Genomic DNA, 20,563 nt, shown 5'->3' on the forward strand with positions numbered 1-20,563 from the left:
GAAAATACTGCCCCCTATCCTCAACAAGTTAACTGTAAGGTTGCAAGATCGGTTCCCCCGAGCTGACAAGGTAAAAATCTGTCGTTCTGCCTCGTTCCTAGGCCGTCATTGAAAAAATAATGTGTTCTTAACTGACTTGCCTAGTTAAATAAAGATTAAATAAAGGTGTAATTTACACACACAAAAACAGAAATCGGCCATAAATAGTCGGCCATTCCGATTAATCGGTAGTTCAAATGTCAAAACTCATGTCGACTTTCACTATTATTGAAGGAGAAGGCGGTTCTTATCCAGTTACATAAATCCGCAAAGAGTAGAAACCATGGCTTTTATGTAAACCCTAAATGTTTGTGGGCCCTGTTTATCACTGTTATAGTGCATATTATGTATTATTTAGAGTTGTGTAGTGGCTTCACTAGGCATGTATTAAAAAAATAAAAAATGGTTCTTTGCCCCACCTAGATTGACATGCTAAAATCACCACTGCTATAGATAATTTTCCTTCTCATTCCTTCTCAATCGACCAATAGTGAAGACATCAAACTACTAAAGAACACATGGAATTATGTAGTAAACAAAAATTGTTAAACAAATCAAATATATTTTGTATTTGAGATTCTTCAAAGTAGCCACCATTTGCCTTGATGACAGCTTTGCACACACTTGGCATTCTCTCAACCAGCTTCATGAGGTAGTCACATGGAATGCATTTCAATTAACAGGTGTGCCTTGTTCAAATTTAATTTGTGTAATATCTGTCCTTAATGCGTTTGAGCCAATCAGTTTTGTTGTGACAAGTTAGGGGTGGTATACAGAAGAAAGCCCTATTTGGTAAAATACCAAGTCCATATTATGAAAAGAACAGCTTAAATAAGCAAAGAGGAACGACAGTCCACCATTACTTTAAGACATGAAGGTCAGTCAACCTGGAAAATATCAAGAACTTTTAAAGTTTCTTCAAGTGCAGTCGGAAAAACCATCAAGCGCTATGATGAAACTGGCTCTCATGAGGTCTGCCACAGGAAAGGAAGACCCAGAGTTACCTTTGCTGCAGAGGATAAGTTCATTAGCGTTACCAGCCTCAGAAATTGCAGTTCAAATAAATTATTCACAGTGTTCAAGTAACAGACACATCTCAACATCACCTGTTCAGAGAAGACTGTGTGAAATAGGCCTTCATGGTCAAATTGTTGCAAAGAAACCACAACCAAAGGACACCAATCGGAAGAAGAGACTTGCTTGGGCCAAGAAACACGAGCAACAGACATTAGAAGGGTGGAAATCTGTCATTGGTCTGAAGAGTCCAAATTGGAGATGTTTGGTTCCAACCACCCTGTCTTTGTGAGACGCAGAGTAGGTGAACGGATGATCTCCACATGTGTTGTTCCCACCGTGAAGCATGGAGGAGGAGGTGTGATGGTGTGGGGGTGCTTTGCTGGTGACACTGTCAGTGATTTATTTAGAATTCAAGGCACACTTAACCAGCATGGCTACCATAGCATTCTGCAGTGATATCCCATCTGGTTTGCACTTAGTCTCAATCTCATTTGTTTTTCAACAGGACAATGACTCAACACACCTCCAGGCTGTATAAGGGCTATTTGACCAAGAAGGGGAGTGATGGAGTGCTGCATCAGATGACCTGGCCTCCACAATCACCAGACCTCAACCCAATTGAGATGGTTTGGGATGAGTTGGACCGCAGAGCGAAGGAAAAGCAGCCAAGTGCTCAGCATATGTGGGAACTGTGTTGGAAAAGCATTCCTCATGAAGCTGGTTGAGAGAGTGCCAAGAGTGTGCAAAGCTGTCATCAAGGCAAAGGGTGGCTACTTTGAAGAATTTAAAATATATATTTAAATTTGTTTAACACTTTTTTGGTTACTGTTATGTCATAGTTTTGATGTAGAAGAGAGTAAAAATGTAAGAAAAACCATTGAATGAGTAAGTGTGTCCAAACTTTTGACTGGTACTGTATATCCCAATCTGACTTTGGTGCAGGTCATTTTGTTCTTCACATTGCCCCGTCTCTGGTAAACACGCGTTTTTTTTAAATAAAATGAAAAGTTGATTTGTCACATGCACAGGATACAGAAGATGTAAACAGTACAGTGAAATTGTTAAATGCACAGTAGCAATAACAAAAACAAAGGGTCCAGATTGTAAAAATGTTTTATAATTATTAATGACACTTACCTGACACACTTGTCTAAAATTGAAATGCTATAACTAACACCCAGCCACATCTACAGTAGTTCCTCCTTTGAAAGTTGCAGAGTACCATTAATGTTTGTTAGTGCTAGTTTGACCACCAGAGGGCGTCTTTGAGAAGCCCCAGGGTAGCCTCTTAACTGACTTGCCTAGTTAAATAAAGGAGCATTACAAAAAAAGAGCATTACGTTTCTACACCCTCGTTTTCTAATTCTAGTCTAACCAATACCCAAACAGAGATTCAGTGAAAATAAAAATATCATTGATTTATAAAGACCAGTCCCTATGCCTGTCTCAGAGCAGTGTGAAACGGTGCTAAAATAGTTGCTATTGCTATTGCTTCAAATCCTATTGGTTCTAACTTTAATATGCTCTTTAAATAAATAAGACCTGTGCCACTTTTAACAGAACATTACTCAATATTAGTGAGACTCATGTCGCCTACAGTATATCGAAAAAAAGACTCCTTCAATAATTACATTGGTGAATATTTCTGTAATTGAGTGATATTTATTCCCATAGTAATTCGTTAAGGATCCATAACTAAATAAACATCGGCATGTTGAAAGAGTATTTTTATCATTATTTTATTAATGAAAGCATAAAGATACCATTATTAGTTACATTGTTTTAGTTTGAATGTGCAGACTGGCACTAAGAACAGAACAGCGGGAACGTTTCCCTTGTCAGTGCCATTATTAGTGCAATGCCCCATAAAGTGTTGCCAGTGTGGCGGGGAGGGGGTCCACCCCCCTTACTCCTCCTCGCTTCCCCATGGGCTAGGTCAGTCTTTTGTGAGTTGCTCTCTTTCAGTGGATACAGATGGAGAAATGCAAGGCAATCCCATTGTGCGCAACTCAGGAGCCATGAACAATATGACCAATATATATCGTCCTGCTAATAAAAGGGTTAATAATACACTGCTCAAAAAAATAAAGGGAACACTTAAACAACACACTGTAACTCCAAGTCAATCACACTTCTGTGAAATCAAATTGTCCACTTAGGAAGCAACACTGATTGACAATAAATTTCACATCCTGTTGTGCAAATGGAATAGACAACAGGTGGAAATTATAGGCAATTAGCAAGACACCCCCAATAAAGGAGTGGTTCTGCAAGTGGGGATCACAGACCACTTCTCAGTTCCTATGCTTCCTGACTGATGTTTTGGTCACTTTTGAATGATGGCGGTGCTTTCACACTAGTGGTAGCATGAGACGGAGTCTACAACCCACACAAGTGGCTCAGGTAGTGCAGCTCATCCAGGATGGCACATCAATGCGAGCTGTGGCAAGAAGGTTTGCTGTGTCTGTCAGCGTAGTGTCCAGAGCATGGCCAGTAGACAGGCCAGTACATCAGGAGACGTGGAGGAGGCCGTAGGAGGGCAACAACCCAGAAGCAGGACCGCTACCTCTGCCTTTGTGCAAGGAGGAGCAGGAGGAGCACTGCCAGACCTCTGCAAAATGACCTCCAGCAGGCCACAAATGTGCATGTGTCTGCTCAAACGGTCAGAAACAGACTCCATGAGGGTGGTATGAGGGCCCGATGTCCACAGGTGGGGGTTGTGCTTACAGCCCAACACCGTGCAGGACGTTTGGCATTTGCCAGAGAACACCAAGATTGGCAAATTCGCCACTGGCGCCCTGTGCTCATCACAGATGAAAGCAGGTTCACACTGAGCACATGTGACAGACGTGACAGAGTCTGGAGACGCTGTGGAGAACGTTCTGCTGCCTGCAACATCCTCCAGCATGACCGGTTTGGCGGTGGGTCAGTTATGGTGTGGGGTAGCATTTCTTTGGGGGGGCCGCACAGCCCTCCATGTGCTCGCCAGAGGTAGCCTGACTGCCATTAGGTACCGAGATGATCCTCAGACCCCTTGTGAGACCATATGCTGGTGCTGTTGGCCCTGGGTTCCTCCTAATGCAAGACAGTGCTAGACCTCATGTGGCTGGAGTGTGTCAGCAGTTCCTGCAAGAGGAAGGCATTGATGCTATGGACTGGCCCGCCCGTTCCCCAGACCTGAATCCAATTGAGCACATCGGGGACATCATGTCTCGCTCCATTCACCAACGCCACATTGCATCACACACTGTCCAGGAGTTGACAGATGCTTTAGTTCAGGTCTGGGAGGAGATCCCTCAGGAGACCATCCGCCACCTCATCAGGAGCATGCCCAGGCGTTGTAGGGAGGTCATACAGGCACGTGGAGGCCACACACACTACTGAGCCTCATTTTGACTTGTTTTAAGGACATTACATCAAAGTTGGATCAGCCTGTAGTGTGGTTTTCCACTTTAATTTTGACCTCCATCCAGACCTCCATGGGTTGATAAATTTGATTTCCATTGATAATTTTTGTGTGATTTTGTTGTCAGCACATTCAACTATGTAAAGAAAAAAGTATTTAATAAGAATATTTCATTCAGATCTAGGATGTTATTTTAGTGTTCCCTTTATTTTTTTGAGCAGTGTATATCTTTGAGAATATCCAACGGGCTTTTATATAATTCTCATAATAATAATCGCTTTGTTTAAAAAATATTATTTTGAAGATTTAATTTTCAAATAATGTAAAATTAGTGAAAAAAAAGGCCATTCTTGAACATGGGGTGAGACATTGTTACTAATTTGTACAACATGACCGGTCGGGAGTAGCCTACACTACTACAGTAAATAATCCTAATAAAATAATAAAAACCTTAGTTTAACAACAGTTTTAGTAAGTAATACTGAAGTTGTGCACAATTATCAGTTTCTATTTAGGTTTATGTCGCCCATTCTTTGTCAGTTAGAGACACAGTAGGACCCAAAAGCATAACCAGTGCTCTAACTCCCCCTTGCGCTGGTCTGGAGCAATGAAGATATGACGCAGGGTACCGTACTAAACCACAATTTACCTCTACGTCTTTCGGTGTAAGCGTGCAATTTTTAAAGGAGGAACCACTGTAGGTAAGTGGATGCGTCACTATTGTCTAGACATGTGCACATGTTCTTGAAATACAATAGATGGCCCTAAATCACCCCCAGACACACATGTCTAACTTGATGGGGCATGTAATCATCTGGGGAAGTGCTTTGTTTAGACATGTAGCTAGCCATTTAAACAATGAACCGGCATAGTCCCAACTCATACTTCTACCCATTAATAAAAATATTGTCATAGCTGTAGTATGAATCTCCAGGTAGCTAAAGCTAACCAACCAGGTTCAATGTTACCTAGCTACCATTAGGCTATAACTAAGAATGCAAATGGATTTCTGATTCTAATAATATTGTTACACAGATCATACACGTAACTTTTAGCTAGCGAGCCAGCAAGCTAACGTTCGCTAGCTATCTAACAGTACACTTTAACTTGCAATTAACAACTTTCTGACAAAATTAGGAATGTATAATATCTAAAAATGTAGGTTGACTCTTACATACATGGATGAACACTTCACGGCAGACTGGAACCATTTAACTCTGTTTTGTTTGTAGCTACAGTGGTTGCTCCACTAAAAGTTTTGTGATTATGCTGCGGAATTTAGAGGTAATTTGTGGTTTAGTACGGTAATCAGCATCACCACTTCATTGCTCCGGACCAGCGCAAGGGGGAATTAGAGCACTGATTATGCTTTTGGGTCCTACTGTGTCTCTAACTGACAATGAATGGGCTACATAAACCTAAATAGAAACTGATAATTGTGCACGACTTCAGTATTACTTACTAAAACTGTTACACTAAGATTTGTATTATTTTATTTTGTTATTATTTTGCTCTTTCTGTAGTTGTGTAGGCCACTCCCGACCGGTCATGTTGTACAGCGCCTGAGTGGCGCAACGGTCTAAGACACTGCATAGCAGTGCAAGTTGTGTTGCTACAGATGCTGGTTCAATACCTCTACTGGCCTCGACTGGGAGACCCATGAGATGACTGTAGGTTTATGATTTCTCTCCCTCTAAAAACAGACATAAATAATTCTAAATAATGTTTGTTTATTTAGTTATGGATCCATAACGAATGACAATGGGAATTGTATTTGTATTGGACAAAGTTGTAAACAAATTGTTGCTTACTGCAAAATGCTCTTTCAAACACACACGGGTCACGTTGTACAGCGCCATTTTGGCTATTAGCAGGGCTATATTTTGGCCTTTATAGGCGGTGCACAATTGGCTCAACGGTTTGTCTCCCTCTAAAAACAGAAACAAATATTATTTAGCCCTTTATTCAGATTACAATTGCTCACTTTAATTTTTTTTTAAACAAAATAACCTTAATGTTATATATTATCAAGTTGATGGCACAGTCATATAGCCGGCACCAACATAAAGCTGAGTAACTCATTCATAGCTTTGGATCAAAATAAATAAGTACCAACATTCTTTATGATCGTCTTTAATAAAGAAATGTTTTGGTTATCCTGATCTGGACACCATGTACAGTTTTATTATAGTCCATTATGGGCTATTAGCAGGACAATATACCTTTACCAACCCCTCTCTGTATTTTGATACTTTGTGGATGGGGGCTCCCGCAGTGCAAAATGCATTGCTACAGATGCAGGTTTGATACCCGTGCCGGACACCAACGGGAGACCCATGAGGCAGCTTTTGGTTTTAATTTAGAATCCTCCAATCCTTTATATGTAATTATTGGCGGAGAGTCATGTCATATCTTTCGATATATTGTAGGCGACATGAGTCTCACTAGTGATGAGTAATGTGCTGTTTAAAGTGATGTAGGTCTTATTTATTTAGAGCATATTGAAGTTAGAAGCAATAGGATTTGAAGCAATAGCCTACAACTATTTTAGCACCGTTTCACACTGCTCTGAGACAGGCATGGGGATTGGTCTTAACAAATCAATGAGATTTTTATTTTCACTGAATCTCCGTTTGGGTATTGGTTAGACTAGAATAAGAAAATGAGGGTGTAGAAATGTTATGCTCTTAGTGTAACTTTTATTTAACAAGGCAAGTCAGTTAGGAACAAATTCTTATTTACAAGGACAGCCTACTCCTTCCTCCCCGTCGAAAAATGTAACCCCGGTCTTCAGCGTGCCCGCACGACACATGGATTCTTTAGCTAAATAGCCAGTACTGTAGCCTACTCCCAACCGTCACGTAGTACAGCGACATATTTTCTGTTCCATCCTCACGGAAACCCAGAGGGTTTTTCATTTTTCTTATACTATAATAATATATATATATGTTCTTACAAAAAAGGTTTTAAATTCTCTAGTACAGCCACTATTGAAGGCTATCAAACGCTTCTCAAAGATGCCCTCTGGTGGTAAAACTAGCACTAACAAGAATTAGTGGTACCAGTGGTTGGCACTTAAATTATGTGGCATAGAATTCTGCGCCGCAGTATGCTGAAACTTTTTAAAGGACAAACCACAGTACATATTGTTTGACACTCCAGTTCACACTGACCGTGGAGTGTGCAGAAAGTAGCAAATAATTTTTTCCAACTGATCTGTCTGCTTATTTCAAGGCATCAATGTTGTTGAGAAAGGTAGGAACACTTTTGTAGTTCTTGATGGCTAACGTTATATATTTAAAAAACGGCGCATGCTACATTGCAGACCAATCCAAACTCATCTCCTGGCATGTCCAGCCCATTCATTATCTCAGCCAATCATTGCTAGTAGGAAGGTTCTTGTCTTTTTTTGTAGTTAAATCAACTAGGCTCGTAATTTAACAATTTTATTAGTATTTACGGATGGAATACACTTGTTATTACGGCACATGAAAGTTCACATGTTCGATAAAAAACTTGTGCTTACGTTCAAATGCCTCTCCTGTGAAGTGCGACATACGCCTAGTTTCCTGAAACGAGTCACATTTGTCCAAGTATGTATGACAAGGTTTCCAGCTTGGTTTGATAGAGCCGTTGTAGTGCACTGTCAGTGTTGGGACACCAGAATTTAGCTGTCTTAGGAATAGTAACATATCTTCCAGATAATTTCCCCTTTGCCAATATAATTCATCCATCCACCTGACAGGTGTCATATCAAGAAGCTGATTAATAGCATGATCCCTGAAAAGAGCTTCTGGACATCAGAACACGATTACTCACTTCGAACTGGACGATTTTTTCTTTATTGAGTCCGACGTGAAGGATATACTGCTTTGTCGAGACAAGGCCCAAATCTCTGGTATCCACGTGAAGAAAAGATGGAGGATTAAGGGGAGGAGGGCGGGCTGCCTTGTATGAATTCACAGATGAGTAGGTAAACCACCACTACCCTCTGCGCAATCATTGGAAAAGAAACTGGCGATCTACGATTTAAGACTATCCTACCAGCGGGACATTAAAAACTGGAATATCTTATGTTTCACCGAGACGTGGCTAAACGACGACACGGATAAAATAGAGCTGGCTTGTTTCTCCGTGCTTCGGCAGGACAGAGCAGCTACGTCTGGTAAGACAAGATGAGGGGGTGTGTGTCTATTTGTCAATAACTGCTGGTGCGCGATATCTAATATTAAAGAAGTTTCGAGGTATTGCGTACCTGAGGTAGAATACCTCACGATAAGCTGTAGACCACACTATCTACCAAGAGAGTTCTCATCTATATTATTCGTAGACATCTTATACAGCACTCAACGAGCTGTATATGGCCATCAGCAAACAAGAAAATGCTCATCCAGAAGTGGCACTCCTAGTGGCCCGGGACTTTAATGCAGGCAAACTTAAATCTGTTTCCCATAATTTATACCAGCTTGTCACGTGCAACCAGAGGGGGGGAGGGGGACTCTAGACCACCTTTACTCCACACACAGAGATACATACAAAGCTCTCCCTTACCCTCCATTTGGAAAATCTGAACATAATTCTCTCCTCCTGATCCCTGGTTCCAAGCAAAAACTAAAGTAAGTAGTACCAGTGACTTGCTCAATAAGGAAGTGGTAAGATGACTTGGATGCTACGCTACAGGACTGTTTTGCTAGCACAGACTGGAATATGTTCCTGGATTTATCCAATGGCATTGAGGAGTATACCAACTCAGTCACAAGGCTTCATCAATAAGTGCATCGACGACGACAACGCCCCCACAGTGACCGTACGTGCACATCCCAACCAGAAGCCATGGATTACAGGCAACATCCGCACAGAGCTAAAGGCTAGAGCTACTGCTTTCAAGGAGCGAGACACGAATCCGGACACAATCCCGCTATGCCTTCAGACGAACCATCAAACAGGCAAAGCGTCAATACAGGACTAGGATTGTCCAAGTATTACTACACCGGCTACTACACCGGCTCTGACGCTCGTCGGACGTGTCAGGGCTTGAAAACTATTACGGACTACAAAGGGAAACCACCCGCGAGGTGCCCAGTGACGCGAGCCTACCAGGCGAGCTAAATGCCATTTATTCTCGTGTCGAGGCAAGCAATACTGAAGCATGCATGAGAGCACCAGCAGTTCCGGATGACTGTGTGATCACACTCTCTGTAGCCGGTGTGAGCAAGACTTTTAAACAGGTCAACATTCACAAAGCCGCTGGGCCAGACGGATTGCCAGGACATGTACTCAAAGCAAGCGCGGACCAACTGGAAAGTGGCTTCACTAACATTTTCAACCTCTCCCTGACCGAGGCTGTAATACCGACATGTTTCAAACAGCCATTGTCCCTGTGCCCAAGAAAGTGAAGGTAACCTGCCTAAAAGATTACTGCCCTGTAGCACTCAGGTCGGTAGCCATGAAGTGCTTTGAGAGGCTGGTCATGGCTTACATCAACACCATCATGCCGGAAACCCTAGACCCACTCCAATTTGCATACCGCCCCAACAAATCCACAGATGTCTCAATTGCACCCCACGCAGTTTCCAACCTGGACAAAAGGAACACCTACTGTATGTGAGAATGCTGTTCATTGACTACAGCTCAGTGTTCAACACCATAGTACCCACAAAGCTCATCACTAAGCTAAGGACCCATGGACTAAACACCTCCCTCTGCAACTGGATCCTGGTCTTCCTGACGGGCCGCCCCCAGGTAGTAAGGGTAGGCAACAACGCATCTGCCACACTGATCCTCAACACTGGTTTCCCTCTGGGGTGCATTCTTAGTCCCCTCCTGTACTCCCTGTTCACCCACGACTGCGTGGCCAAGCACAACTCCAACACTATCAAGTTTGCTGATGACACAACAGTGGTAGGCCTGATCACAGACAACTATGAGACAGCCTATAGGGAGGAGGTCAGAGACAGTGTGGTGCCAGGACAACAACCTCTCCCTCACTGTGAGCAAGACAAAGGAGCTGATCGTGGATTATAGGAAAAAGAGGGCCGAACAGGCCACCATTTAACATCCTCAGGGCTGTAGTGGAGCGGGTCGAGAGCTTCCAAGTTCCTTGGTGTCCACATCACCAACAAATGATCATGGTCCAAACACACCAAGACAGTTGTGAAGAGGGCACGACAACATATTTTCCGCCTCAGGAGACTGAAAAAATTTGGCATGGGTCCCCAGATTCTCAAAACGTTCTACAGCTGCACCATCGAGAGCATCCTGACCAGTTGCATCACCGCCTGGTATGGCAACTGCTCGGCATCTGACCATAAGGCGCTACAAAGTGTAGTGCGTACGGCCCAGTTCATCACTGGGGCCAAGCTTCCTGCCATCCAGGACCTATATAATAGGCGGTGTCAGAGAAATGCCCATAAAATCGTCAGGGACTCCAGTCACCCAAGTCATAGACTTTTCTTTCTGCTACCGCACGGCAAGCGGTGCTGGAGCGCAAAGTTTAGGACCAAAAGGTTCCTTAACAGCTTCTACCCCCAAGCCATAAAACTGCTGAACAATTAATCAAATGGCCACCCAGACTATTTACATTGACACCCCCTTTGTTTTTACACTAATGCTACTCACTGTTTATTATCTATGCGTAGTCATTTTACAAATTACCTTGACTAACCTGTACCCCCACACATTGACTCTGTACCGGTACCCCCTATATATAGCCTCATTATTGTTTTGTAATTTTATTTAGTAAATATTTAGTAAGTATATTTAGTAAATATTTTCTTAACTCTATTTCTTGAACTGCATTGTTGGTTAAGGGCTTGTAAGTAAGCATTTCACTGTAAGTTGTATTCGGCGTATATGACAAATTTTATTACACAGGTGCACCTTGTGCTTGGGACAAAAAGACACTCTAAAATGGGCAGTTTTGTCACACAACACAATGCCACAGATGTCTCATGTTTTGAGGGAGCGGGCAATTGCCATGCTGACTGCAGAAATGTCCACTGTCTTGACCTAACTTCAGTGGGCAAATGCTCACCTTCAATGGCCACTGCCATGCTGAGAAGTGTGCTCTTCACAGATGAATCATGGTTTCAATTGTACCGGGAAGATAGCAGACAGCGCAGCGCGTATGACGTCATGTAGGCGAGTGGTTTGCTGATGTCAAAGTTGTAGACAGAGTACCCCATGGTGGCGGTGGGGTTATGGTATGGGCAGGAATAAGCTACGGACAACTAACACAGTTGCATTTTATCGATGGCAATTTGATTGCACATACCATGACGAGATCCTGAGGTCCATTGTCGTGCCATTCATCTGCCGCAATCACCTCATGTTTCAGCACGGATGGCCCCATGTCGCAAGGATCTGTAAACAATTCTTGCTGAAAATGTCCCAGTTCTTCCATGGTGTGCATACTCACCAAATTCAAATTCAAATTTATTTATTTTATATAGCCCTTCGTACATCAGCTGATATCTCAAAGTGCTGTACAGAAACCCAGCCTAAAACCCCAAACAGCAAGCAATGCAGGTGTAGAAGCACGGTGGCTAGGAAAAACTCCCTAGAAAGGCCAAAACCTAGGAAGAAACCTAGAGAGGAACCAGGCTATGTGGGGTGGCCAGTCCTCTTCTGGCTGTGCCGGGTGGAGATTATAACAGAACATGGTCAAGATGTTCAAATGTTCATAAATGACCAGCATGGTCGAATAATAATAAGGCAGAACAGTTGAAACTGGAGCAGCAGCACAGTCAGGTGGACTGGGGACAGCAAGGAGGCATCATGTCAGGTATTCCTGGGGCATGGTCCTAGGGCTCAGGTCCTCCGTGAGAGAGAAAGAAAGAGAGAATTAGAGAGAGCATATGTGGGATGGCCAGTCCTCTTCTGGCTGTGCCGGGTGGAGATTATAACAGAACATGGCCAAGATGTTCAAATGTTCATAAATGACCAGCATGGTCGAATAATAATAAGGCAGAACAGTTTAAACTGGAGCAGCAGCACGGTCAGGTGGACTGGGGACAGCAAGGAGTCATCATGTCAGGTAGTCCTGGGGCATGGTCCTAGTGCTCAGGTCCTCCGAGAGAGAAGGAGAGAATTAGAGAACGCACACTTAGATTCACACAGGACACCGAATAGGACAGGAGAAGTACTCCAGATATAACAAACTGACCCTAGCCCCCCGACACATAAACTACTGCAGCATAAATACTGGAGGCTGAGACAGGAGGGGTCAGGAGACACTGACACCAGACATGTCACCCATTGAGCATGTTTTGGATGCTCTGGATCGACGTGTATGACCGCACGTTCCAGTTCCCACCAATATCCAGCAACTTCGTATCCCCATTGTCATGACGTTGGCCCCCCCCTTTTCCTCTCTCTACCCTACTAAGGTTTGCAAAACCCCTTGGTTAACATAGAGATTCTGGGAACGTCAGAATGTGGGGGGAAATGAACTATATTCTGGTAATCCGATCAATTGAACATATGCAGTGGTACTTAATGAATATGATGTCAGTTTGGTTGTCATCTGAGACATTCTCATCAATGATAAGATGACATAGAGTCTACAGTGGAAAGTCTATACATCAGAGTTATCAGATTCACATGGAATTGTTGTTCAATTAAAATTTTGAATATGAAATTATTTGTGATGGGATGAAATGTGATTTTAGCTTCTAAAATGTGAGATGTGGGTTTTCATAAGTTAGGGCTGCTCACTCAGTGGCCCGCCCACCTGAAGCGACAGAGGTTGTAAACTATGACACACACCCCTTCTCTTCCTTCCTATATAAGCTCTTGATGACAACATAACTATCTGTTCCAATGAGGTAGGATGACGATCCTATGTCAGAATGGTTCAGATAAAACTGCAGAACGAAGCCAACATCAGCATGAGCTTTGGTTGCGAATGGTATGAACTTTGAACTCTTATTCACAACAGAAGTGATACCTCCTAGCCGTTTAGTTAGCGACCGCACCTGCAAACGCAGGTTCGGAAGGAACAGACAGAGTATCCCATCTACCACACAACGACGCTACTACAACTTATCCAAGTGACCACCAGAGACATTCTTCAAAGGACAGAGGACTCGGTTTGGCAACACGGTCTTCCATCTACCACCAACCTACTGAAGCGCAGCTCAGAGTAAATATTTATTGCATTTTCCTTTTCCAAATGGGCGGTAATTTAGAATGCATAAGATACTGTATTTACGATAGCACAGCCTCTTCCCTTTGTTCCTCAGTCTCCCGCTCTTTCACTCAAACCCGCCCCTTTTCCTTTGTGTAACAAGCTGTCATATCTGTTCCGCCCGCTAGGGACATTTTCCTATGACGTAAAGAATTATCTAGGTATAATTCATTATTTTTATATGTAACTCTGTGTGATTAGTTAGGTATTTAGTAAATAAATAATTAAACCCATTTAGGTATTGCTGATTCAAATTGTTAGCCAGGGTTCTTGAAGGTAACCAAGAATTTACAACTTTCAGATTATGAGACTGAAGTAAGATGACGATTAATGTTGACTGCTATTGATGTAAAATATTACTAAATCTTTAAGAGTTTATTTGGAAGATAACAGCTCTATAAATATTATTTTGTGGTGCCCGACTCTCTAGTAATTTACATTTACATGATTAGCTCAATCAATTTTATAGAATAGCATGTCATAGCAATTAATCCGGCATAGCCAAAGACACGACACCATTGAAGAAGAGTGGGACAAGATTCCACAGGCCACAATTAACAGTTATACTTTTGTCAACCAAAGAAAATATTTTTGGCTATGAATGGAGGCAAGACTGGTAGATTATGGTCCCTTACCCCCGAAAGGAAGGTTTGTGTTACTTCAACAGAATATTATCAGGTTAGTGAATTCCCCTTAGAGCAGATGTAGGAAGTGTGATTGCTCAGGTGATCTGGGAGTTGGTGCACAGACACACACACACAGCTCTTTTGTTTGTAATGTCAGGCTACTAATCAGTGGGCTTCCTTTACTGTTACTCTGTTGGATCTTGACAAGCACAGTGACCTTCCTGACAGTTTAGATAGGGTAAATAGATGGAGGAGCCCTCAGGTCAGGCTGGTAGTGCCAGAGAACCAGCTCCATGTTATCTGATGGCACTTTGGCTCCCAACGGTCACATTGGAGGGAGAGACAGCAGATATCTGATCAGCTTATCCTTGTTCCCCCCCCCCATTCTGCACCACAGGTCATAATCAATTGTTAATGGCTTGTTGGGTTCCAGAGAGGACTGAGAATTCACAGCCAAATAAAGGCCTGGCATTCTGTTGTCGAGTTCTTGTTGTCCAGAGGTCAGTGCCTCCCAATGCCATCCTGGCTGAGTCCTCCGAAGAGCAGGTTACTACGGTGACATTACTGCTGAGCGCCTCCCTCCCTGTGGTTTGTCATACCTGAGTCAGATTCATTGGCTGATTACGGCATGGTGACGGATTACCCATTACACGAGAGACGTCCAGACTTATCACCATTGGTAATAAAGTGCTGCGCTTCGCGCAGGATGCATTCATCAGCGCATTGTATATTTGTAATTTGCCGATCTCTCTCTTTAAGGAAAATGCCTAAGTAATGATCGGAAATCTCCCCTCACCTTCTGTCTCTCTCTTCAGGATGTTCTCCAATGGGATAAAGTATGAATGAAATGATTCCCTCAATGAATAAAAGCCGTAGGATGATACAGGATGGTGTTGGCACGCTGTGGCTCCTCCCACTAATCATCTTTTGTCCTTCTGTGGGACTAGAGGGAGGCTGGCCATCCTGCACTGAGCAGAGCTCTGAGTGGGAGGGAGGAATGGCGGGGGAGTTGGAAGTGATGTTAATTGAACAGGACCTGACCTTGTTGGAGCAGAAGGGGGGGGGGGGGGGCAGGAGAATCTCAATACCGCCAGCAGGTGGACCCTGTGAGAACCAGCAGGAGACATGAACAGAGAAGAGGATATCCCAAAGGCCTCATTCCTACAAATCTGAAGTTAGAATTTCCACTGTAGTTTGAGCACAGCAGTGAGTCTTTTGATTTGACGTTCAGCTTCTAGGCCCTACTTACTGGACAGAGCAGTAGAACCACTACTCAATGGTATGTGCCCAACCCCTGAATATATTTTTTTTGTCAAATTCTCATGCAGCACCACAGTCTGAACAAAAATAAAAGCAAGGGTTAATCATCGTTTCATCCATTGTGTTTACTATCCTGCCCTACCTACCCTACCCAGAGCTACCCTACCTCGCCTTGCCCTAGCCCACCCTACCATGCCCTATCCTACCCCCCCCCCTACCCTACTCTATCATTCCCTACCTGCCCTACCTATCCCTACCCTGCCTTCCTTGCGTTACCCTACCGTGCCCTACCCTGCCTTCCTCGCGTAACCCTACCTCACTGTGCCCTGCCCTACCTACCCTTCCCTACCTCACCTTACCCTGCCTTTCCTTAACTCACCCTAACCTACCTCGCCCTACCTTACCCTGCCCTACCTTACCTGCCCTACCCCTCCTCGCCCTACTCTACCTTGCCCTACTCTACCACGCCTTATCCTGCCACACCTTACCCTACTCTTCCCTACCTCATCCTGTCCTACCTCGCTCTACCCTACCTACCTCACCCTACCCTGCCTACCCTACCTCGCCTTATCCTGCCCCTCCCTACTTCACCCTACCCAGCCCTATCCTACCTCACCCTACTCTATCAATCCCTACCTGCCCTACCTTTCCCTACCTCACTGTGTACTACCTACCCTACCCTTCCCTACCTCGCCCCACCCACCCCACCGTACCCTGCCCTACCCTTTCTACCCTACCCTGCCTACCTCACCCTTCCCTTTTTCCTACCTCACCCTACCCTACCCTGCCCCTCCCTACCTTACCCTGCCATGCCCTAACCCACCCTTCCCAGCCCTACCTCACCCTACCCTGCCTTACCACACTCTGCCCCTCCCTACCTTATCCTACCCTGCCTGACCCTACCCTATCCTACCTCTCCCTACTCTATCATTCCCCTACCTGCCCTACCTTGCCTTCCTCGTGTTACCCTACCACGCCCTACCCTGCCTTCCTCGCCTTACACTACTTCACTCTGCCCTGCCTCACCCTACCTACCCTGTCCTTCCCTTCCTCAATCTGCTCTATCTACCTCACTCCACCCTACCTCGCCCCTACTCTACCATGCCATACCCCCCACCCTACCTCGCTCTACCCTACCTATCCTACCTTCCTCGCCCTATACCATGCCATACCCTTCCCTGCCTTGCCCTACCTTGCCAGTCCTTATAACAACCTCACCCTGCCCTTCTCTATCTTACCTGCCCTACCTCACCCTTCCCTGTCCTATCCTACCCTGTCCAACCCTACCTCGCCCTGTCCTACCTTACCCTACCGCAACCTTCCCTGTCCTAGTTTGCCCTTCCATTGTCCTACCCCACCCCACCCTGACCTACCTACTTTTGCCCTACATGCCCTACCTAACCCTAACCTACCTCACCAGACCGTATCCCACTCAACCTCACCCTATCCTACCCTTCCTCACCCTATTCTACCCTACCTCACCCAGAGGTTCTCTGTAGGGGAGCCAGGGTCTGCTGAATCATCAAGCCCCTCTCTCTCCTCCAGCTCTGTCAAGCACAATCAATAATTTGCATTCCAGTCTCTCTGCAAATGTCATAGGAAGGGAAAGCCTAAGAATAGAGATCCCAGATTCCCCACAAATTACAGCAGGAAAGGAGTAATGCCTCCCAAGAGACTGGCATAAGGGATCATTTCTTTACCCGAAGCAGAAACGTTTGGGTCTTTTGAAGAACTGATTTGCTTGAAAGTACCATTTTAGAAATAGGAGTCTTGACTGAAACCAGTAAAACCCAACCTCAAGTCAGCTCAACATCGAGAGGCTAGGCTATGTTCAATATCTATAATGTGATGTCATGAATTATTCCCTCCTTGTGTGCATTTTACTTGTCAGTAGCTAGGTTTACATCTAATTGGTGACAGATTTTCACGCGAAGATTGTATAATTGGAATAAAAACAATATGAGCATTTTCCCACCAGACATGTTTCCATCAAACTGACTTGTTGCAGATAAAATAATGTGTGTGATGACGTAGTGCACATAAACATGACTTTTGCAGCTTAATTCTCAAGTACCAAATAAAGAAATACTATTTAAATGGATTTTCATCTTATTTCAACTGATAGTTTTGTCACAAATGTTTGCATTTTATAGCGAATGTTCCCATTCTGGTCTTGGCACGTGCGCTCTTGCCAGCAGCTCACAGATACAGTGCGGGTATAGATTATTATGGAAAATATTTATTTGTCAAACGGCAGCAAGCATCGATCATGTCACCAAGTTTGTTGGAAAGGAACATCAAGCTCATCACCTTGTACTTCCAACACCCTGTGAAGATAATGTAGTTATTAAATCTGTATCCTAATAAACGGCATGCTTAACAAAAGAGCTTTCCCAAACGAGTTTAGTGGGAGGACCACACACCATATCATCACGTCCCTCCAACTTTACTTCGATATGATTGTTATTATATAAATATTTGCGCGTAAAGGCTTTTCCACTGCCATTACTCGCATAATTAATTGTACTGATTCAAAAAGATCCCACCTTGTCTAGAGTATTTTGGTTTGGTCGACATTTTGGAAAGTTTACCTGCAGGCCTGTCGTTGGATCAAAAAAATTCACATGTAATTTACTCGCATAAAAAGATTGGATGGAAACCTGGTTATTGTCACAGATTTCTTGGATGCATTAATGAGTTCCTCTGTTTGCATGGGAGCTCATGTGATTCAATTGGGGATCGGTGTAGCCTAATGCGGATGGCACAAATATAGTGTAGACTGTAAAATGATGAAGATGAATGAATGAAGTAATAATGAAGTAATAATAACTCAATTAATTTTGGGAGAATTTACCCATGGTTGCTCTAGAAGGAAATAGCCACATTTTTTATGTGCAGTGCTTGTACAATATTGCAGATGGATATTTTCATGTTGTTCCTTGAAGCAGACTAGCGTCGACAATTCTTCCATTTCACAAATGTATGCACAGGGCAGCTACATTAGCTATGGAGTGATGTCTGTAAACTGTTAATTTGTTTGGTGTGTGAGACAGTGGGAAGTGACGTGTGAGACCGATCCTTGTGAAAATCTGTTATTGGATTTATTTAACACAATGTCTGGTGATTGTCTTTTATCCTTAATGCCCAAATGCCTCTCGTTCCTCCTTTGTTGCTTTCCACCCACGATCTTCTTAAATGGCTGCAAAAAGACTATAGTTCAACCATTTGCTCAAATAGTAATTAAGGAAATGCATTAATTGTACAGGGAAGAAGCCTTGTTTAATGTTTAACATTGCAGCACCATCATTATCGCCGCACATGGTTGTGGCTGAGGCTGTATCTTGTTTTGTTCCCCTCACAACCACAGGAGACACAGACGGGTCTAGGTTTTAGAATAATCCAACTCTTGTTGAGCTCTAATCTCTACAGCCTATCAAATGCACATTCTCAGTTTTCCCCTCTCACCTTGCGGCCGCTCAAGTCCTGTCATTTTACGTGGAATACTGTTTCCATGGCAACAGGGATTTAGGGGAGTCGCACATCAACGCGGCTGCTTCTGCTGTGTGTGCACAGCGAGCAGATGTGCAGGAGAGATCCACACGACAATTCACAGCTCTCTCCGAATGCCACGGACGAGAGGAGACTGGGGGAGAGAGAGAGGAAGAGCTCAATCAATAGCATTTCCTCTTGTTGCTCCACCGTTTATTTGGTGTTTTATCTAAATGAAATGGGTCTGTGAGTGAATTTTCTCCCTTTGGTCTCTCTCCTCCCCCCTGGGCCACGGCGACGCCCCTCTCTCCCTGTCCAGGGCTTCCTGAGCCGCCGACTAAAGGGCTCCATCAAACGCACCAAAAGCCAACCCAAGCTGGACCGCAACAGCAGCTTCAGAAACATCCTGCCGGGCTTCAAGACCACAGACAATGACAGGTGAGATGTTATTTATCAACCCCCTCCACACACCTACACACACACACAACACCTACACACACACACAGAACTGTACACACACAAACACATATTTCATTCTACAAACAAACACACTCATATCCACACACTCTTCACAAGGCTATTAATGTGCACTAGCTATCTTCCATTCACTAACCACTCTATGGTGTCAAGGTCAGTCAATTCTCACAGGAAAAATAAGCTTTGTATTGTACAATGGGCTAATCCACATACTGTACAGTGTGATGTCCTCCCCAACCTTCATATTGTGGGGCTGTGACACCTCACTGGTCGGTGGAATGACACTGTCAGTAGCATGGCTGCAGTGCATTACGTGGTTCTTAACCTGCACACACAGTACAGGCTCTTGTTGAGGTGGGAGGAATTGGCTGAGCTGCGCTGCGCTGTGCTGTCTGGAGATTTCATCCCTCATTACACCTGCCCATTAGCCTAGGTTTGGAGGAAGAGGAAATCTTTCTCATGGCAACCACAAGGCACTGGAGCATGATAGTGGCAATGCTTGTGTGAGTAGCTATCCTGGAGTATGATGCAGTGGACCGTACATGCTTGAATACGGTTTGTTACTTTTGAGGGTGTGTTTGTTTGTGTGGGTATGTTTGGAACTGGCATCCAAGCTCCTGGCTCTAGTAGTGTAGACAAGTGTTTACTGTACCATCAACCAAATTTTGGTCTGCCCGGAGTACCCCTAAAGTACACACTTGTGCATTCTACTAGTAAGCCTAAAGTCTCATGAATCTTCTCAAGTACCCTCTGTGGATAGGCCAAGTCCCCCCAGTGGTCCTAGTACCCCTGGTTGGGAACAACAACTGGTGTAGACAAACAGACTGGGCGGGTGTCGTCAACACCAGTCACTGACAGGTCCACTCCCCTCAATGAGCTCACACAACCCACTGAGTGAACGTTATAAATGGCCATGCAGCAGAGTGGTGCCACCTCCACTACACACTGTCATGTTTTGTTTCTATAGTGGCATGGACTCAAGTAGAGGTTGATGTAGCCTATATGCTATATCTGTTCTAATGGTGATTTGATTTTGTTTCTGAACATGAACATGTACCCTAA

At 44.0% G+C, this 20,563-nt stretch overlaps 1 protein-coding gene across 2 annotated transcripts in view; it reads left to right on the plus strand.

The window, feature by feature from the left end:
* Positions 1-20,563, plus strand: part of LOC139410675 (DAB2 interacting protein a) — a 122,641-nt gene that overhangs the window by 51,203 nt on the left and 50,875 nt on the right. For both annotated transcript variants that reach the window (XM_071156067.1, XM_071156069.1), the window contains one exon: positions 19,344-19,462. In XM_071156067.1, the coding sequence (XP_071012168.1) occupies positions 19,344-19,462 (119 nt within the window). The remainder of the gene's footprint in view (positions 1-19,343; positions 19,463-20,563) is intronic.

Source organism: Oncorhynchus clarkii, chromosome 6 (assembly GCF_045791955.1).
Source record: "Oncorhynchus clarkii lewisi isolate Uvic-CL-2024 chromosome 6, UVic_Ocla_1.0, whole genome shotgun sequence".
NCBI classification, from domain to species: Eukaryota; Metazoa; Chordata; class Actinopteri; order Salmoniformes; family Salmonidae; genus Oncorhynchus; species Oncorhynchus clarkii.